This window comes from Prunus avium, chromosome 1 (assembly GCF_965620075.1).
Source record: "Prunus avium chromosome 1, drPruAviu1.hap1.1, whole genome shotgun sequence".
Lineage (NCBI taxonomy): Eukaryota > Viridiplantae > Streptophyta > Magnoliopsida > Rosales > Rosaceae > Prunus > Prunus avium.
Genome location: NC_142284.1, coordinates 8,525,932 through 8,545,923, shown reverse-complemented (window position 1 = coordinate 8,545,923; position 19,992 = coordinate 8,525,932). Strand labels below are relative to the sequence as shown.

The following is a 19,992-nucleotide window of genomic DNA, read 5'->3' as shown; positions in this document are numbered from 1 at the left end:
CAGTGTTCTGCTCTCTCACTGGCTTGCTTGCTTTTGTTTCAATCAAAACTTTGAGGAAACTTTGAGGAAGAGGTTTTGGGGAAGGTGGGGATACGTTAGTAAAAAATGGGAATTTGCTCGGGTAAGTGTAGTAATATTGTGCATTGACTAATTTGCCCTCGTGATGGTCTAAGACTAAGACTGACATATGGAGAAGAAATGGAAGAGAAGGATGAGGGGAAAATGTTTGCCTCAGAAAAGAGCCTTATCTTTAACAAGCTCTCCCCTTATCTGTTTGTGAAGAAAAATGGCAGAGATTTTGGAACCATATCAGCTAAGAGGAGAGATTTACCTGAAGACCCTTCAACCCAGGAACAATTCATCTTCTCATTGAGGGTCAAAATTTCAAACCCAATTGTTGCTGGGTCTGTGGTTGCAGTGTTGGGATTAGGGTTCATTGATGCGGGGTAAGCTTTTTTTTGTTTTTTTGGGGGTCACTTCTCTTTCTGTTGCCATTTGATTTTGATCAGTTTAATGTGGAAAAATAATGAATTTTCAGGTACAGTGGAGACTGGTCAAGGATTGGAGTGATCTCAAAAGAGAGTGAGGACTTGCTAAAGGTTGCTGCCTTTGTAGTTGTTCCCTTGTGTGTTTTTCTCATAATTTCTTTTTTCAAAGAACAAGAAGATTGAATCTTGAGTTGGGCTATTTTATTGTATTTTGAATGTGATAATGATCAAATGAGGTCTGAATTGTAGAGTCTTTCATTCTTTAGTAATATTTTTTGGGTGGAAAGAAGAAGGTGAAGTTGTTGGGAAATTTTGAGAACTATTTTTACCCTACTTTGGATGAGGAAATTTAAAAATAACAAGGTATTCCAAAATGACGAAATTCAATCTCCAAAATGATTAAAACATGATGGATTTAAACATGCAGCTTAATATTTATTTCTTTAAGCATCAATCTATAAATGTGTGATGCTGTTGGTGGAACTGCTATTAGTAAGGTGATGGTGGCGGGGAAGATGTTGGTGATAGTCATGGCAAGGTGGTTTTAGTAGAGTTGGTAGTGGTGATGTTCTTTTCCTTAAAACTATCACTATTTTTTAATTTTTAAAATCACAACTATTTAGATAAAATTTAAAATTAGAATTTATAACTTTCAAATTATTTATAATAAAAAAATTCAAGTGAAAATTTTAAATTTCTTTGTTTATGAATTTAAACAAGGGAATTGATGCATGTGAATTTACAAATTTTGACTTTCATTCAACTTCTGAAGCATAGTTCGTTAAAATCTCTTTCCATTACAACTTTTCTCTTCCATGAAAATCGATAGGCTTAGAGAGAGCGAAGGAGAAATATGGAGAAAATAGAGAAGGAGAAATATGGAGAAAACAGAGAGGGAGAAAAAGAGATCTATAGTTGGCAGAAGGTGGCTGCCAAGGGTGCACCACACCTCAAAAATTTAGTGGCCCAATGGAAAAAAAAGTCTTGACTTGTAGACTAATGGTCTCAAGTTTGAACCTCCATGACACCTTGATAATGTGTGTGTGAGAAACCTTTCTCCTCTTGTAGTTTAGACTATCGCTTGTATTCAAAAAATTAGTTATTGGTTATTTTGAAAAAAATTATCATTGTCGTTAAAAAGCAAGAGTGCAAAACATTTAAAACTAGTCATTTTTTACCGTTAGTATTAAACAAATAATATTTAATGAGGTTCCAATGGCAATCATTGGATCAACATCGGTAATGTTGGCAGTGGTTGGATGAGGCGATACAGGCTTGCAAAAAAACATGTGTGGGGCTTGCATCGGTTTCATAGGCTGCAACTAGGGCTGGGTAATCCTTGGAACATGCTTTCAATCCTATTCAAATGTTCCACCAAAGTTGTTGAAGCTTGAATTGCTCTTGAAACCTCCACCTTGAAATGGCTTACCAAGTTACTAAAGAAAGTGACATTTAAGTCTCGTCACCAACAAGGTGTTTAGAACAAGATGGTGCGTTTTAGTGAGAAGATGGTGCTAGCAATCTCTCACCAAATGGACTAGATTTTTCTAAGAAAGATGGGAGAGCGAGGAACAAAGCCTAAACTCTCAACCTATCATCCAATTGCACAAAAACCTAAAGAGGTAAAGAGGCATAAGCTTCTTTAAATAGGAAACTCAAAAACAAGGGAGAGGGTGAGGCCTCTCCCTCCCATGCCATCCACCCTAGCATAGTGGGCCTCTTGGGCCTAAGTCACTTTAACTTATGTTATGAGCCCAATAGGCTTAGAATTCAAAATTCCATTTTAAGGCCCATTGTGACATCTCTTGTTCGTTAAATTAATTCCTTAAATAATTTTGACTTACCTATAATTAACTAAGCTTAATTAGTTTCCTTAATTCATCCTTAGAATTTCCCAAAAATCAAGTTTAATAGTGTGTGATCCATTAGGTTATAATTAGCACAACAACTCCTTTTTAATAAGGATCATTATGATTTATCCTTAGGGTTTCTACAAGCCTTGAGTGACTATGTCAAGGCTACCCAAGTTAAGTATAATAAGTAGAAAACTTATTCAATTGGAATTACAATGCAATCCGGTTCTTCTCTATTTCAATACTCTTAATCTCATTACAAGGGCATGGATAATTCATGTGAAGCCCCTAATGAGATTATCTTGTTTCCATATGATTTGTATTAGTATACTCAAACATATTTTCTAACTACTCTAATAAGAGATTTGCTTAATCATATCTTCCAAGCAATATGAAGGGAACACTTGGTCTAGGCAATTTCTAAAATCACATATAGGATAACAAGTTATCTAGCATGCATTTCAACTAAATACATATAAGCGGAAACATAATTTAAATTAGAAACTCATACAAATCATATTTAACCAAAGCATCTTTCTAGGCTTATGAAATGTTGCACCAAAGACTCTCTAAATCAACTATAAAGAGAGGGATTAGAGATGTAGTTACCCTTGGAGCAAATCTTGAACCCTAAGAAGGTGTTCAAGTATAGTACTTTTCTTCTTGCTTGATCCTCCACTATGGCTCTCCAATAGGTACAAAGGGATATACCTCACCAAAGCTCTTCACCAAGAAGGATGGAGATGAGAGAAAGGAAACTTGGGAGAGCACAAGAGTGATAGCCCTTGCGCTCCAAGTTGGTTGGTAGTGATTGAGAGAGAGGAGTGATGTTTTCTCTCCTCCAAATTCCCCACTTGAAAATCCTAAAATAAAATTGTGTTACGACATCAAATATATATAGACCCATATTGTGACACAAGTGGAGCTAAATCCACATGTGTGCCGCACTGTCCCCTTGGTAGTCTAATTTTGGGCCTTGTAGGTCCAATACATTTAACCTTTAATGTGTCACACAAGTCTAAAGTCATATGAGTCCTTTCTTAATTGTTTGAGTCATGTGGGACCTAACTAAGTTCTATAACTTTAATTGTTTAATTAAACTATTCTAATTAATTTAATGAGCTAATGACTTAAGTCATTAACTTGTTTTACAAGTATTGGTCCGAGTTAATTCTTGTTGACTATGTCAAGTGTCAAGTCAACAATTGACCTTTGACTTTGACTTTGGCCAAGGCGTAAAATCTTCCTCTCTTTTATTTCTCAATCCATTCTTTTGTCGTGTGCAATCTTTTAGGTTCTAACTAGTGAGGTATTGGGTAACTCTATTCCTCCTGAACCGAGCATGAATTGAATCCCATCATTCAATTCTCCTTATTGAAGAAAGCTAATTGTAATTAACCTTATAAGGCTTCCACAAGCCATGAGTGACACCTACCAGTATGTCATGGCTACTCAATCTAAATATAATTCATTGGAGAACCTATTTAGTTGTAATTGCAATGCAATCAGGTATTTCTCTAACAATACTCTATGTCACATTATTGGAATACAGTTAATTGTGTCAAATCCATAATGCGACATTACTAGGTTATATGATTCATATGGTTGAGATCAGGCACGGACCTTAGTGTAGCTTCACCTGGGCTACAGCCCGGGGGGCTTTAATTTTTTTACAGTCCAAAGTAAATTTTAGCCCGCCTACTCTTTAAAAAAATACCCACATGTCTTGGGCTAGGGCATAAATAGATAGGTTAAAGGAATAAAAAAATAACAAATGTTTGCCCTGGGCTTGGGCAGGCCGACACGCATGGGTAGTATAAAAATAAACAATACTATATATAATTGTTTGTTGGTAAAGAATACTTATATAATTTTATTATAACAGAGAACTAATGTTTTCGGTCAAAGCGAGAAATAGAGCTGATGAGAGAAAGTGTCTGTTTTTAATACTTTTTTTTTGTTTGTGTTGTATTTAGGCTTGTTTTTCTTTTTCATTTTTTGAAAAAAGGACGTTGCCTCTTCACAACAAATTTTTTTTAGTATTTAACATGTAAATTTTGCTTAGTTTAACATAAAATAAAATTAACTTATACCATTGAGTTGAACATAAATTTTTTTAATACCGTCGAGTTTAACATGTAAATTTTACTTACTCAACTTTCGACTCCAAGAGCCGTCATTGGTTTTGCTACTCCTGCAGACTCTGCTCCTCCTTCCTTGAAGATTTAGCCCGCCCTAATTTGAAATCCTATGTCCGTCCCTGGTTGAGATTGCAAACTTACTTTCACAAATCTATCTGCTACTTTGGCCAAAGATTTCACGAATTATATCTCTAGAGTATTCTACCTCTTTACTGAGAGTAAAGATTCATTGTTGTACATTCACATGCCTTTGTGAGCTTATCAAATATTTCAATGATCACCTTTGAGCCATATCTTTCAATACGACCGTATAGTATTCTCAAAGATAAACGACTCGTCCATAGGACAACTGTGATGTTTCAGGTCTAAGGACTAATTTGCATTATCGCAACTTAGAATTACTTATTTGACACTTGTGAATAAAACTACCATACAAGAATTCTTAGTCGATCGTGTTCAGTGAACTCTATCTCTATTAAGCACCTATAGACTTGTCTCAGTGTCTCTATATGAATGACTTGAGAGTAGTCATCCTGCCAATTGAGTAGACACAATGTGTGCTAGTCCTTATGGATCACCATTGTCCAATTAGTGATCCTATGACTATGAATAGTTTAGGATGAGATACGTCATAATGGAAAGGTCTCGTGAATGGAACATCTTTAGAGAGAATTTGGAGGTCATAAATTGAAGCTTTAAATTCTATCTAAATAGTTGTAATGTTTAAATCCCAAAAGAGAGAATTTTTAAAAAGAAAAACAACCATGTATGATGACACCACCAGCATATCTACTACCACCACATTGCCCTGGAAATGACACCACCATCATCCCTGTCGTTGCCACCATCTCCACCACCAACACTACCACCTTACCATGGTTATTTTCCCCACCCTCACTATCACTACATCCACCACCACCATCACCATCACCATCACCATCACCATCACTATCACTATCACCATCACCACATCACCGTAATTACCACCCTCACCACCTTCACCATCATCTTGATATGGGCCATCACCACCATCGCCGCCTCCACCACTTCGCCACCACCACCACCTCTATTATCACCACTTTTATGTGGCCATCAACACCATCACCGCCACAGCTACCATGTCGCCACCACCACCTGTACTACCACCATTTTTCCATGGCCATCACCACCACCACCATTTCCTCCCCCACCCTACTACCATTTGTACTATAACTGACAACCCCACCTCGCCACCACCCTACTATTAGCAACCCACCAAAATTTCACATATGATGGCACCACCACTGTGACTAGGCACGGACACCTGGGCTATAGCCCATGTTGAGTTTTTTTTAGGGAGATTCACTATTATATCCAATATAGGAGCCCAAATTATATAATAAAAAAGACCTATATGAAATGGACTTTAGAAACACACCCAAAGCTCATTTACAACATAACAAAAAGGCCTTTAACTTCTTCTAAATTACAAAACTACCATTGATTTCTTAAAACAAACCCAAACCCAAAACCTCATAAAAGAAACCCAAAACACTCAATAGAGCATCAAAGTAATTTAATAATCAAAATTAAATTCAGTAGGAACAACTGTCATTTTTCGGGTTTGTTTATAGAAATTAAATTGTGTAGAGTTTATCTATATTATTAGTGCTAAGAATGGGTATATGACTAATTATCTCCTTCTTCTATTTTCCTTATAGTTAGTGTTAATGTTAAGCCCATTTAGAGCATAAATATCAATTAAACTAATTGGATAATTGTAGTCTTACCTCTAGGTGCCGTGTGTCTATCCAACTCTATCTTTGTGATGATAAATTTTCATTTTTGAATTTTCTTTTCTCTTAATTCATTTTTGTTCATCATGGTAGACCTTAGCTGGCATTGTTGGTGTAAAATAGGCCTTTTAAACAAATAAAATAAAAATGATATGTTCTTAAATTAAAATTTTATATATATATGATCAATTCTGGGTTCGTCCCTGACTATGAGATAAATCTAGCCCACCCCATTTTGAAATCCTGGGTTCGTCCCTCTATGACAAGAAAATAAACTTAAATTCCGTGTTTAAACCTATTAGCCAAATATAAAAAACTTTACAAATTCTAGAACACCAATTTCCATCATTTATGGATTCCTTATTTAGTACTTTTAAATTTCCTCATCCAAACACAGAAGATATCTTGCTTGACAGTAAAATCCATTTACTTCTGACTTGCTAGTATCCACAGTAACAGATGGTAAACAATGTTTAGTCAGAAATTTTAATCCAATAGGGTCCAACCTAGGAAAAGTTGGGCCTTTGAATCTGCTGCTTCTTCAGGAAATCAGGGGAAGATGGACAGAGAGAGAAACAAAGAGAGGTGATGAGGTGTATGTAAATGGGGTAGAGGAGATAAATGAGAGGCCCGAAATCGCTAGCCTTACATTCTCTGTGTATGTGTTACGTGTGTATAAGGCACGACTTGGCTTACCTTATCCTATCCACCTCTCCCTCTCTCCCTCCTCCTCTCTCTATCTCTCTCTTTGTCACTTATATCTCCACTCTCTCTCTCTTCCTCTCTCTCTCTCTCTCTCATAATCTTAACCCTTCTTCTCATCTGTCCCCAGCTCTATATCACTTGTGCTAACAAATATCCCACTTCACTTCTTCAACCTCAATTCCCTCCCATTCTGCCATGTGAAGGCACCTTCTTAATTAGCGACCCTTCAAATCCCACACTCTCTAATTTTCCAGCAACCCATCATTTCTTTTTCAACCCAAAACAAAAAAACAAAAAAAAAGATGGGAAGAACATATAATTAAGCTCCAACTACAGCTATAGCTATTGACATTTCAATTTCTGTGCTCGGCAGATTAATTATGATTCTACTCAATGAAGCATTAACTTCTTCTGGGTCTATTTCATATTTTGTTATTTAATATTACCTTTGCAAGTTGGTTCTTAGCTTGAATTTCAGCTGATGATGCTGAGCTATATATATAAATATATATATTTCTGGTTACCCTACTTGTTAGTGTGTAAGTATTTGAGTTGATTGGTGGTGGTGGACGGAGATTTTGTGAAGTTTTGATTCGATACATTCAATTTTGAAGTCATAGTTATTATCGTTGAGATTAAAAAGAGCCTTTCAAAGCAGCCTGATAGTTTTGGTGCACAATGGCTCCCAAGACTGGGAAGGCGAAGCCACATAAAGCCAAGGGGGACAAGAAGAAAAAGGAAGAGAAAGGTTTTTTTCTTCTTCTTCTTCTTCTTCTTTATGTTATCTCTCTCCTGTGTGTAGCTTGTTTTGTTTGCTTGTTTGTTTTTGGTGTAACATTATCTCTGGTGTATAATTCAGCTGAAATCAGATGGCCATGGACATTACAATTTCTTAATTTTATGTTTGTGTTAATTAAATATTTAACTCCCATTACTAATTGCAGTTTTGCCTACCGTAATCGAGATTAGCATTGAAACACCAGAGGACTCGCAAGTCACCCTCAAGGTATGAATGAATTTGGTTTTTTCAGAAAGAAAAAAACTCAGTTTTTTTGCATATAATCTCATCGTATGCGGTTGTTTTTTCCATACATGCATGGTACAGTTTCAAAATTATCTAACATCTCTCTCTCTCTCTCTCTCTCTCTCTCTCAATGAGTAGTAGCAATGAATTTCCTTTTCCATCTTCCATATATCTGATTCGGATCGAAATGAGTCAAGAGATAATTGCATAAGTAGCAACGACATAGTGGTTGCTACTAATATAATCATATATACCCGCATTACTCATCTAATATAATGCATCAACTTGCTTGTAATTTTTATTTATTTATTTGTTATTCTAGTAATCAAGCTAATGACAAATATTCTCTAATGAGATATCAAGATGCAAGGGGCTTTGTAGAATCCGAGGTTCTAGTTTTGAATCCTCTCTTCCTTAATATCATTTGAATAAATTAAAAAAATATAATGAGACTGAAATCTAGAATATGAATTATTTTGTATGATCCAAATGTGCACTGGAAATAGAAAGCATTACTCTCAAATTTGAAGTTTTTTTAAAATTTTAGTCACAATAACCCATTTGATGATAAATATATTATTTCGTGTATGTTTGTTTATGTTATGAGACTATGAATTTGTTTTATTAATCAGAATGTGCGATTCAAATTCACATTGATTTGGGAATATAGCTCTTAATTTAATAATAGTAATGGTAATGGTGAATGGGACCTTCTCTTGCTATATAGGGTATCTCTACGGACAGGATCCTTGATGTGAGAAAGCTGCTGGCAGTGAACGTAGAGACATGTCATTTGACCAACTTCTCCTTATCGCACGAGGTAACCCTTTCCCGTCTGGGCGCCACTGGGCCCCAGCCCAATTCACCATGTTCCTCCATCTTCATTGATTGTGATTTGTGATTGTGATTTGTGATTTGTGATTTGTGAGATTTTAGGAGGAGCATAGCAGCAGCAGCATCATTTAATACCAGCCCACCTCTTTCATGCCTCTATATATTTTGATCATTAGTAGTGCCTAACTAAAACCATCTCTGCATCATGTGGTCCTCGTTTCGTCAATTGACATTTGATTTTGATGGGATCCTAATCAGGTACGGGGACCTAGACTCAAAGATTCCGTGGACATCCTCTCGCTCAAACCTTGCCACCTCACCATCGTCGAAGGTAAATGGTCCCAACTTAACTGCACCCAATTCTCCTCACCCTACACTCGTTGTACCGTATCACACCTTTTTTTTTTTTTTGTTGGTCTGAACCACAAGGTGGTTCTGGATGGGCCCCAACTATGGGTGGTACACAACCCAGACTAATCCCTGCTCATACCGGGTCGGCCCGTAAGGGGTAAAGTGCTGGGCAAAGTGGTGACTTCATACGAGAGTAGGGATTGAATCATTGACCTCTCTTAAGGAATGAGAGTGCCGAACCACTCACACCAACCACCTTGGTTATCACACATTTCATTTTTGGTCAATGTAGCTTCTTTTTTTTCTTTTTTTTTTTGATTCCGTACTTTAATTTTGTTAATTTTATCTGTGTGATTTTAAATCTCTTGTAATTCAAGGGCACGCTATAAGTTCCGTCAAGCTCCTTCCAATTCGGTCCAAAATAACCCATCCATGTCAGCAGGCATGTACATATTCTGTTGCAAAATTGGATGGAAATTTGGACGTGTTCTTGAATTATGAGAGCGTCAAACTGTATGATTAATTTTCCATAATTAAAATGACAAGGATTTATACATGGGCTTAGCCAAGTTAGCTACAGCAAATGTGCTCCGCACTTTGCACTCGAGTTCGAATCCCCCTTTTCGTAATTTAGATTATATTAAAACAGAATATCAATTGTATAAAAAATAATAATAATAACAACATGGACAAAAGTGAAAAGTCTATCCAACTATAGGCACAAAATTGACTTTTTGCCTTCTTTTTTTTGGGGGGAAATGTCACTTCTCATAGTTTGATGAAATTTTCACTTTCGTCCCTATGGTTTTAATTTTGGTAATTTAACTCCTATAATTTGATTGTATTGCAATTTAAAGACAAGTCTAAATTTCCGTCAAATTTCTTGACGGAATAAACACGTCTCTCTTACATGGAGGTGTATTTTGGAAGGAAATTTGCATGTGTCTTTGAATTGTTATAGAATCAAACTGTAGGGTTAAATTGATAAATTAAAATTAAAGGGACTAAAGTAGAAAAACCAGCAAACTATAGGGACCAAAGTAACTTTTTCCCTTCTTTTTTCATTAATTTTTAATTTTGTTAATTTGCTGGCACCGGGTACCGGCAGATGACTACACGGAAGAGCAAGCAGTGGTGCACATCCGGCGACTGGTGGACATCGTCGCCTGCACAACGTCGTTTGGCACTTCATCCGCTTCTTCACCCAAAACCCCCGGCTCCGGCCGGTCTAACTCCAAAGAATCCAGTTTAGAAGAGAGCGAGGCACCGCAGCCCCCAAACGTCGACGAGCCCAATGCCGATCCGAAGACCAAAGTTTCGGGTCCGGTTCCGATCGCCGGAGCTGACCCGGCTGCATCAACCGTGTCCATGTATCCTCCTCCGAAGCTCGGCCAGTTCTACGACTTCTTCTCCTTGTCTCACCTCACGCCTCCGCTCCACTGTACATTCTCTCTCTCTGTAGTTTCTACATTGAATTTGGTGATTCTGTATTGATGGTGGATTCAATTGGGGTGGTGTTGCAGACATTAGAAGATCTACTCGTCCGTTCCTGGAGGATAAGAAAGAAGACGACTTGTTTCAAATTGACGTACGTGACCCAAAAATATTGATTATTTATAAATGTATATAAATTCAATTGTTGCTTAAATTGATGTAAATGGTGTGTGTTTGTGCAGGTTCGGGTTTGTAGTGGGAAGCCGACGACAATCGTTGCTTCCAGAAAAGGGTTTTACCCTGCTGGAAAGCGTGGTCTTATCACTCACTCTTTGGTTGCTCTTCTTCAGCAGACTAGCAGGCCATTTGATGCTGTAAGTTCCAAACAATTTGTTTTCTTCTTTTCCCTTTTTCTGGTTTTTTTGCTTCTGTTATTAAAATCTTGCTTGCTTTCTGGATGCAGGCATACAATGCTGTTATGAAGGCTTTCACTGAGCACAATAAAGTAGGTGTTTAATTGTCACAATATATATACACACACACACACATACATATAGTCAAACTTAAATATGAATCAGACTAGACAATTTTACCAAACCATTTATTTTATAATTGATTTCAGTTTGGAAACCTTCCTTATGGTTTTCGGGCAAATACATGGGTTGTCCCTCCAGTAGTTGCTGATAACCCATCTGTTTTCCCACCACTTCCTCTGGAAGATGAAAACTGGGGAGGAAATGGAGGTGGCCAGGGAAGAGATGGTAAACATGATTACAGGCCATGGGCAAAAGAGTTTGCCATTCTGAAAGCAATGCCTTGCTCAACGGCAGAAGAGAGGCAAATTCGAGACCGAAATGCGTTTTTGCTTCACAGTTTATTTGTCGACATCTCAGTTCTTAAAGCTGTAGCAGCAGTTAAGCGTCTAGTTGAGAGCAATCAATGCTCCTTAAACGATCCCACTCTTTCTATTCTTCATGAGGAAAGAGTTGGAGATTTAATCATTAAGGTGACTAGAGATATGCCTGATGCAAGTATAAAGGTGGACTGCAAAAATGATGGCAGCCAAGTTCTTGGATTGTCGCAAGAAGAAGTTACTCAGAGAAACCTACTCAAAGGCATAACAGCTGACGAGAGTGCAACCGTTCATGTGAGTATATTCCTAGTTGCTTTATGGTCCTATAATTTGTTGACGCAGGAATAATCAACATATGAAAACAACTTTTGGTTTTGTAGGATACTGCTACTCTAGGTGTTGTAGTTGTTAGACATTGTGGGTTTACGGCTGTAGTGAAGGTTTCAAATGAGGTGAATTGGGAGGGGAAACATGTTCCTAAGGACATTGAAATCGAGGACCAGCCTGAAGGCGGTGCCAATGCATTGAATGTTAATAGGTAATGTCGTATATTTTGATTTTGGATTTTTTTTTTGAGGGGGATGGGTGAATGTCTTTTGATAAGTTATTGCCAGACTCTTAAGATATTACTATTTGGGCCAACATTTCTTTGTGCACAACTGAACCACAAGATACTAACAGATCTCTTTCCTTCAAAATTTTAATTGCAGCCTGAGACTGCTATTGCAACAGTCATCCCCGCCTCAGTCATCAAATACAGTTCCACGAACCCAGAGTACAGATTTTGAAAATTTGCGTTCTACTAGGTCTTTAGTAAAGAAAGTACTCGAAGAAAGTTTGTTAAGGTTGCAGGGAGGACCCACTAATCATACAAAGTCTATCAGATGGGAGCTAGGAGCATGTTGGGTGCAACATTTGCAAAATCAGGGTTCTGGGAAAACTGAGTCTAAGAAAACTGAAGAAGCTAAGACTGAGCCAGCTGTTAAGGGTCTTGGAAAGCAAGGTGGACTACTTAAGGAAATAAAGAAGAAAATGGATGTCAGAAGCAGCAAAACTGAACAGGGGAAGGAAGTGATTGGGACCAACAAAATTGACACCACTGGTCAGGAGGAATTAGAAAAGAGAGATGCAGAAAAGGAAATTATTTGGAGAAAGCTGCTTCCTGATGCATCATATTTGCGCCTCAAGGAATCAGATACTGGCCTTCACCTTCAGGTTTACCAGCTACTTTCCCTGATTGACTCTCAAATTTGACTTATGTAATTGTTTGGACTCGGGTAGCTAGGTCATATCATCACATAATAAGTTTCTGAGTACAGAGAGCCATCTTTCGTACATGCATTTTAAAATTTTCGTTGCCTGACATCATGTAGTCTTTATGTTTCATATTTGATAAACAATGCTCATGTTGGCAGTTACCCGATGAGTTGATTGAAATGGCACATAAATATTATGCAGACACTGCCCTTCCAAAACTGGTCAGTTTCTGAACTGTAGTTGTTCTCACCCTCTAATTCTACCCCTTTTCTTTTGTTTTGCTTAAGATATTTTGGTCTTAGTATCTTCTGTCATTGTACTAGGTGGCAGATTTTGGCTCCCTGGAGCTTTCACCAGTTGATGGAAGGACATTGACAGATTTTATGCATACCAGGGGTTTGCAAATGAATTCCCTAGGACGCGTGGTAATTTCTTTCTTCACAATGTTTTTGTACATGTCTGATTGGTTTTACTTGACTTTAATAGTTTGTAAATATTTGGCCCTAAAATAATATTATCCTTCTTAATCTTTGATTATAAAAATGGTGTTTATATTAGATGACAGTAATAGTCAAATGGAATGTAATTGCTGATTTTCATCCTAGATCAGATAGTGTTTAACTTGTCTCACTTTAGCAAATGGAATGTAATTACCTGTTTCACCTTTTTTTTCTTTTGCTTTTTCATTACGCTATGCAAAAGGTATAGCTGGTTTTGGAATATTTCGTAATTTCCTACTATCCTTTTGTTATGTTAGGTTGAACTTGCAGATAAGCTCCCTCATGTACAATCACTCTGTATCCATGAAATGGTTGTGCGAGCCTACAAACACATTCTTCAAGCTGTTGTAGCAGCAGTTGATAATGTTGCAGACTTGGCTGCATCTATAGCAGCATGTTTAAACATATTGCTAGGAACACCATCAACTGAAAATGGGGATGCCGACATTACTTATGATGATACATTAAAATGGAAGTGGGTGGAAACATTCCTTTTGAAGAGGTTTGGGTGGCAATGGAAACATGAAACTGTTATAAGGAAGTTTGCCATTCTTCGTGGATTGTCCCACAAGGTAATATGAGTTTACCTCTATCTGATGTCTTACTCTAAACTAAATACACTGCCTTTTCAATTTTTAAAACACAATCATCCTTCATCAGGTTGGACTTGAGCTTGTTCCTAGGGACTATGATATGGACACTGTATCTCCTTTTCGGAAATCTGATATAGTAAGCATGGTCCCTGTGTATAAGGTAAATACATATATACCTTCACTCTAGAAATTAAAAAACCGGACATCAGATTCCCTTGGGATTTTTTCAGTTTCCATGAATCTGTTTTTTCTTTGTACAGCATGTTGCATGCTCATCTGCTGATGGGCGTACACTGTTAGAATCATCCAAGACTTCCCTGGATAAGGGTAAACTGGAGGATGCTGTTAATTTTGGCACTAAGGTATGGAGCCACTTACCTTCTTTTGAAATAATTTCATGATTTTTCCGATAGCCACTAAACAATCCAAACTTTAATATCGGTTCCTGAAGGCACTTTCAAAACTTGTATCGGTATGTGGGCCTTATCATCGAATGACAGCAGGAGCATATAGTCTTCTTGCTGTAGTTTTGTACCACACTGGAGATTTTAACCAGGTATGTGCTTTAATATGCTTTCAAATGTTAAGTTTCTTTTTCTTGATGGCCACTGCACCAAGAATTGGGAAGTGCCACCAAGAAAAGGCAGACTACTAGAATAAACTCATGGATGACAAAACATAACTCAATTTTGAATTTTAAAACATTTCAAGTACATTATGAGTCAATAACATTTTATGCAGTGTAGTACCATCAGTTTTACATACTACATCATTGAATGCTATTTAAATTAACTTGGTAGTCAAAATTTGTCTATAGAATTTATGTTTGATGTATAATTTTTGTTAGTTATTTTAAAATACTGATCTTGTTTACTATACCCAGGCGACCATCTATCAGCAAAAAGCACTGGATATCAACGAGAGGGAGCTTGGACTTGATCATCCTGATACAATGAAAAGTTATGGGGATTTAGCTGTTTTCTATTATCGACTTCAACATACAGAGTTGGCCCTGAAGTATGCTTTTATCTTGACATGCCGATTCTTATATGATTAAATCATGATGGACATCCTTGAATTTATGCTTTGTGTGCTAATTTGATAATTTTATTTATGTAGTCACACTCTCCACTCTTGTTAAAACACCTGATGACCAGCTGTTTCAATTTCCCTTTAATAAATAAAAATATTGTTAAAGAAATAGGAAAACAATTCAGGGAAATTTAGACCGCTATATTTGGTTGTAGAGATGGGTTACAAATCTGAAATTTAGACCGCAATATTAAGTAATAATACAAACCCGTGGTGAGAATGTTCTTTCAGTACTTTCTCCCAAAGAGATTTGGTACATGAATCAATAGGTTACATATCTGGAGAGTGATAAGCTTGGTTGGGCCCAGAGTAGGGCAGTGATGTGTTGGTCTTTTCTTTCTTGTTTGGGCTTTGGCCCGCTTGTTAACAAAAAAAAAAGTTTAGTGGGGGAAAGCATTAGTCAATAGGTCACATAAAAATAGAGTCGAATCTGATTTACTAAACTATTTTCTTCAACTCTGAGGAATGCTGCAAATCCCAATAAGGCAATGACTAAAGTTGTATAGCTGATTTGTTTTCTTGTAACTTATTCTAGGTACGTCAATCGTGCACTCTATCTTTTGCACCTAACATGCGGACCGTCTCATCCAAACACGGCTGCCACCTATATTAATGTAGCAATGATGGAAGAAGGTTTGGGGAATGTCCATGTCGCTCTTCGGTACCTCCATGAAGCTCTAAAGTGCAATCAAAGGCTCCTTGGAGCTGATCATATACAGGTCTCTCTCTCTCTCTCTCTCTCTCTCTCATGTTCAACAAGATGAGATTATGTTGGTAGTTCTGTGATGTTTGCATGACCAGAAACAATGGAGTTAGACCACGATAGTAGGAAAACAATGGAGTTGGACCATGGCTTTAACAAGGAAAACAATGAGTAGAAACTGTTTTTTCCCTGCTGATTCATAGATTGTCCAGTTCACTATCTTATATACATTTGACACTGTGCTTATCTAACTTCGATGCTGTTATCTGATTTAAATTTTATTTTTGAGGCTTTTATTGACCAAACTAAAGTTGGTTAAGCATGTTGACCAAAAAAGAAAGTAGGTTAAACATTGGATTGGAGCTTGCACTAGAAGAAACTTGGGCAAGTCTCCAACCTTTCAAACCTTCATTGAACAATCTTAATAATCTGAGAAACTAAAATATGAAATTGCATGAAATTAGAGGGATTGTATCTCTCTCTCTCTCTCTCTCTCTCTCTCTCTCTCTCTCTCTCTCTCTCTCTCTCTCTCCTCAGTTCTTCAAGATATCTTCGATAATTGGTCAAACATTACCCAAGAGATTCATTGTTGTTCCATTCTGCTTCTACTTTGCGCATGAGTATCCTTGCTCACATTTGTTTGTATTTATAAACTTGCACTATGAAGAATTGGTGTTTAACTCATATTTCTCTTTACTTCAGACTGCTGCTAGCTATCATGCTATTGCTATCGCACTTTCTTTGATGGAAGCTTACACATTAAGCGTTCAGCATGAACAAACTACCTTACAGATACTGCAGGCAAAGCTTGGGTCCGAGGATCTACGCACACAGGTAATATTAGTTTTAATAGTTTTTAATTCAATCTCATATAATTTGGAGAACCTTTCTTTTTTACACACCTAGCCACACTATAATGTGATGATCCATATTTATTTTTGTATACTGAATATTTTAGGATGCGGCTGCATGGCTTGAGTATTTTGAGTCCAAGGCTTTGGAGCAGCAAGAAGCTGCACGTAATGGTACTCCAAAGCCAGATGCCTCAATCTCCAGCAAAGGTCATTTAAGGTAACTTTAAAAAATCAGAATCATACTACAAGTAATATTTTCACCTTTGGCGCTCTGGTTTAAGTATTGGTTTAAGTATTGAGGTCCATGCATTGCTGATTAGGACATACTTAATCCATAATTTTGTTTCATGGGTTCTTGTGTTTTTGTACTTTGTACTTGTGAAAAACTTGTATTTTTTTGATGTCGTCGTTGTCATTCCTTTGCTCCTTGTCATTCTTGTTTGTGAACCAAATACCTCTAAATGGGTATTACAAGTTAATCTGAGTTTCGTGTACAAGATTCGTTTGGTATAATTTGATAGCTTGTGTCTCTTAATTCCATAGAAGTTGGTCAGGGTTGCAAGTACAAGATTAATTTGGTATAATTTGATGGATTTTCTCTGAATTCCATGCGATATCAACATTTACACGCAATATGATTTTTCTTTCTTTGATCAGTGTATCAGACCTTTTGGATTATATAACACCAGATTCTGATATGAAAGCAAGGGAGGCCCAAAGGAAAGCTCGTGCAAAGGTCATAATTTCCTAACCTGCCTGGGGTTTTAGTCTCTTATGTTTGCTCTTTTTTCTTCTTCTCTTTTTCTTTTGTTTCCTGATAAGTTCTCTTTACAATGCAGGTCAAAGGAAAACCAGGACAAAACTGGGAGGTAGGCTCAGATGAGTACCAGAAGGATGAAATATTGTTACCAAGTCATCCTGTTGCAGAGAATTCAAGTGATAAAGAGAACCAGTCTGAACCACAATTTGCAGAACCTAGGAATGAGAAATCTGCTTCAAACCTACTGGATCAATCAATAATATTCAATACAAAAGATGATCTAGCAGAAGATGACACATCTGATGAAGGTTGGCAAGAAGCTGTTCCTAAAGGCCGTTTACCTATGGGTCGCAAATCTACTGTGTCGAGGAGGCCAAGCCTCGAAAAATTGAATACTAATTTTATAAATGCATCCCAGTCATCAAGATACCGAGGAAAGCCCAATAATTTCACATCCCCAAAAACGAGCCCAAATGAGGCTGCTGCTTCTACTGGACCTGCTCTTCCTATCTCAAAGAAATATGTCAAGAGTGCGAGCTTCAACCTTAAGCCAAACAACTCTAGCATATCAGCTAGTGGAGGACCAGAGAGACTGTCAAACCCAAAGTCAGCCCCAGCTACCCCAGCTTCTATTGATCAAGTTTCCAAGTCTGCTTCTGTGGCAAGTCCAATCAGTGTTCAGTCAGCTGGAAAACTTTTTTCCTACAAAGAAGTTGCGTTGGCTCCTCCTGGGACGATTGTGAAAGCAGTGGCAGAACAGTTACCAAAAGGAAGTCTCCCTATTGTACAAACTTCTCAGGTGGGACAGGAGACACCTGCTACAGATGTCACTATGGGTGAAGTGACAACAGTGAAAGATGTGGAGGAAGAGAAAAATCAGAAACGCACGGGAGAGAAACAGGTTTTGGCTTCTGAGAAAATCCCAGTTGATGTAGTACAAACAAAAGTGCAGAGTTCTGCGGTGAAGGAATCCCTGGAAGTTATAAAGCATGCTAGTGTTGGAGTACAAGTGGAAGCTGAGATCATAGAATGGAAAAACACTGTTTCTGAAGATGCTCAAGTAGAAAATGTAGCAGTTGCAAATTCGAAAGTTGAGAATTCTGATACTTCCCAAGGTCCAAATACTACTCTGGAAAGTGGGCGGTTGGAAGCACCAGTGCTACACAATTCCCTTGATTCAGAGCCTTCATCTGTTCTAGCTGAAAACACAGCTCAGTTGCTGGATAAAAATCCTATTAATTCGAAAATAAAGGTGGAAGGAGATAGAAAGTCAGATGATATACCCAATGATGACATAGTTAAGTCAGCGCCAACTGATGGAGAGAAGTTAGATGAACAAGAATCTGGGAAGGAGTCAACCAAGAAACTTTCTGCTGCCGCGCCTCCATTCAATCCATCCCTAATCCCAGTTTTTGGCTCAGTTCCAGTTGCAGGTTTCAAGGATCATGGAGGGATTTTGCCCCCGCCAGTAAATATTCCTCCTATGCTTGCAGTTAGTCCTGTCCGTAGATCACCTCATCAGTCAGCAACAGCAAGGGTTCCGTATGGTCCACGGTTGTCTGGTGGATATAACAGATCTGGAGGTCGGGTTTCACGCAATAAACATAACTTCCAAAATGGTGAACACACAGGGGATGGGAATCACTTCAGCCCTCCTAGAATCATGAACCCACATGCGGCGGAATTTGTACCTGGACAACCTTGGGTTCCCAATGGCTATCCAGTGTCTCCAAATGGTTCCCCAAATGGTTATCCCATGTCCCCAAATAGTATACCTGTATCACCAAATGGATATCCAGCATCACCGAATGATATTCCAGTGAATCAAAGCAGGTTTCCAACCTCTCCAATTAGTTCAGAAGATTCCTCGAATGTTGTAAATGCTGACCTTGGTGTTGAAACAAATATTGAAGGCGAAGCGAAGGAGAATGATGAGAATTCTTCAGTAGAAGTTGGCGCTGAGAAGAATAAAATCGATGGAGAGCTGCAGGAAGAACAGTCTGTAGATAATGTAAAGACTCATCCTGAAATTGAAGAAAATCCTATTTATACAGATACAGTTCCTGGTGGTATGGTTGTAGCAAAAGAGACTAGCAATTTAGTCGTCGAGGAAAACCCAAGCAAATGCTGGGGAGATTATAGTGACAGTGAAGCTGAGGTCATTGAGGTTGCTAGTTGAAGAAGGATCTTGAACTTTTCATATAAGAACTGGTCACAGCCTAGGGTTGGGGCTGAAGAAACAACAGAGTTGTGGTGGTCAGCTCTTGAGTGAATAAATTTTCCTGTGAAGCCTGTGGTATAACTAACTAAAATTCTGTAGAGTGTGAAGACTTTCTGATACAGTTGTCTTTGCTGCAGCTTGGAATGAGAATTTGACATTAGAATTGAGTTGATACACTGGCATGCGAAAGAAATATGCCATCACTGCGGAAGTATTTGTTGAGTAATTCATCGGTGGGTCATATTCTTTTCTTGTTCAATTATTACCTTTTTTTCCCTTCTGATATAACTGTTGTTAGCTGTCAAGTGAAAACAAACGAATAGAACCTTAGCTGTGAATTCTCATGCACTCTCAGGGGTGATGATTGCTTGGAAGTTCTAAGACAATAAAGTTCAAACTCTCCATTAATAATTTTGAGATATCTCAGATTTCCCGATTTTGACTTATTCATTCAATCTCATAACCTAGTTGCTGATATGAATGTTTTCTTTTGATGGTTATTTACTTGAAATTTTTACTCCATTGAAATCCAAACATCATGGAAACCAACTAGC

At 37.7% G+C, this 19,992-nt stretch overlaps 2 protein-coding genes across 2 annotated transcripts; both read left to right on the top strand.

Moving 5' to 3' along the window:
* Positions 1-198: 198 nt before the first annotated feature.
* Positions 199-798, top strand: LOC110763899 (DNA-directed RNA polymerase subunit beta). Its single transcript, XM_021966790.2, has 2 exons — positions 199-446; positions 539-798. The coding sequence occupies exons 1-2, from the start codon at positions 199-201 to the stop codon at positions 669-671; spliced, it is 381 nt and encodes a 126-aa protein (XP_021822482.1). The 3' UTR covers positions 672-798.
* A 6,160-nt stretch (positions 799-6,958) lies between these two features.
* LOC110763961 (Tetratricopeptide repeat (TPR)-like superfamily protein) lies at positions 6,959-19,884 on the top strand. Its single transcript, XM_021966856.2, has 23 exons — positions 6,959-7,710; positions 7,907-7,968; positions 8,714-8,806; positions 9,079-9,151; positions 10,280-10,612; positions 10,695-10,759; positions 10,848-10,979; positions 11,069-11,110; positions 11,228-11,752; positions 11,839-11,996; positions 12,169-12,673; positions 12,874-12,936; positions 13,039-13,140; positions 13,473-13,787; positions 13,876-13,968; positions 14,069-14,170; positions 14,260-14,364; positions 14,692-14,825; positions 15,436-15,619; positions 16,306-16,437; positions 16,562-16,674; positions 17,115-17,193; positions 17,297-19,884. Exons 1-23 carry the CDS (start codon positions 7,641-7,643, stop codon positions 19,394-19,396), a joined length of 5,580 nt encoding a protein of 1,859 aa, XP_021822548.1. The 5' UTR covers positions 6,959-7,640; the 3' UTR covers positions 19,397-19,884.
* Positions 19,885-19,992: the final 108 nt, after the last annotated feature.

Excerpts from the sequence above, each read along its gene's own strand:
- LOC110763899 (XM_021966790.2), top strand. The coding sequence starts at position 199 with ATGGAAGAGAAGGATGAGGGGAAAATGTTTGCCTCAGAAAAGAGCCTT. Across the intron at positions 447-538 it reads TTAGGGTTCATTGATGCGGG|GTACAGTGGAGACTGGTCAA; the intron begins GTAAGCTTTTTT and ends ATGAATTTTCAG.
- LOC110763961 (XM_021966856.2), top strand. The coding sequence starts at position 7,641 with ATGGCTCCCAAGACTGGGAAGGCGAAGCCACATAAAGCCAAGGGGGAC. Across the intron at positions 7,711-7,906 it reads GAAGAAAAAGGAAGAGAAAG|TTTTGCCTACCGTAATCGAG; the intron begins GTTTTTTTCTTC and ends TACTAATTGCAG. Across the intron at positions 13,788-13,875 it reads TTCGTGGATTGTCCCACAAG|GTTGGACTTGAGCTTGTTCC; the intron begins GTAATATGAGTT and ends ATCCTTCATCAG.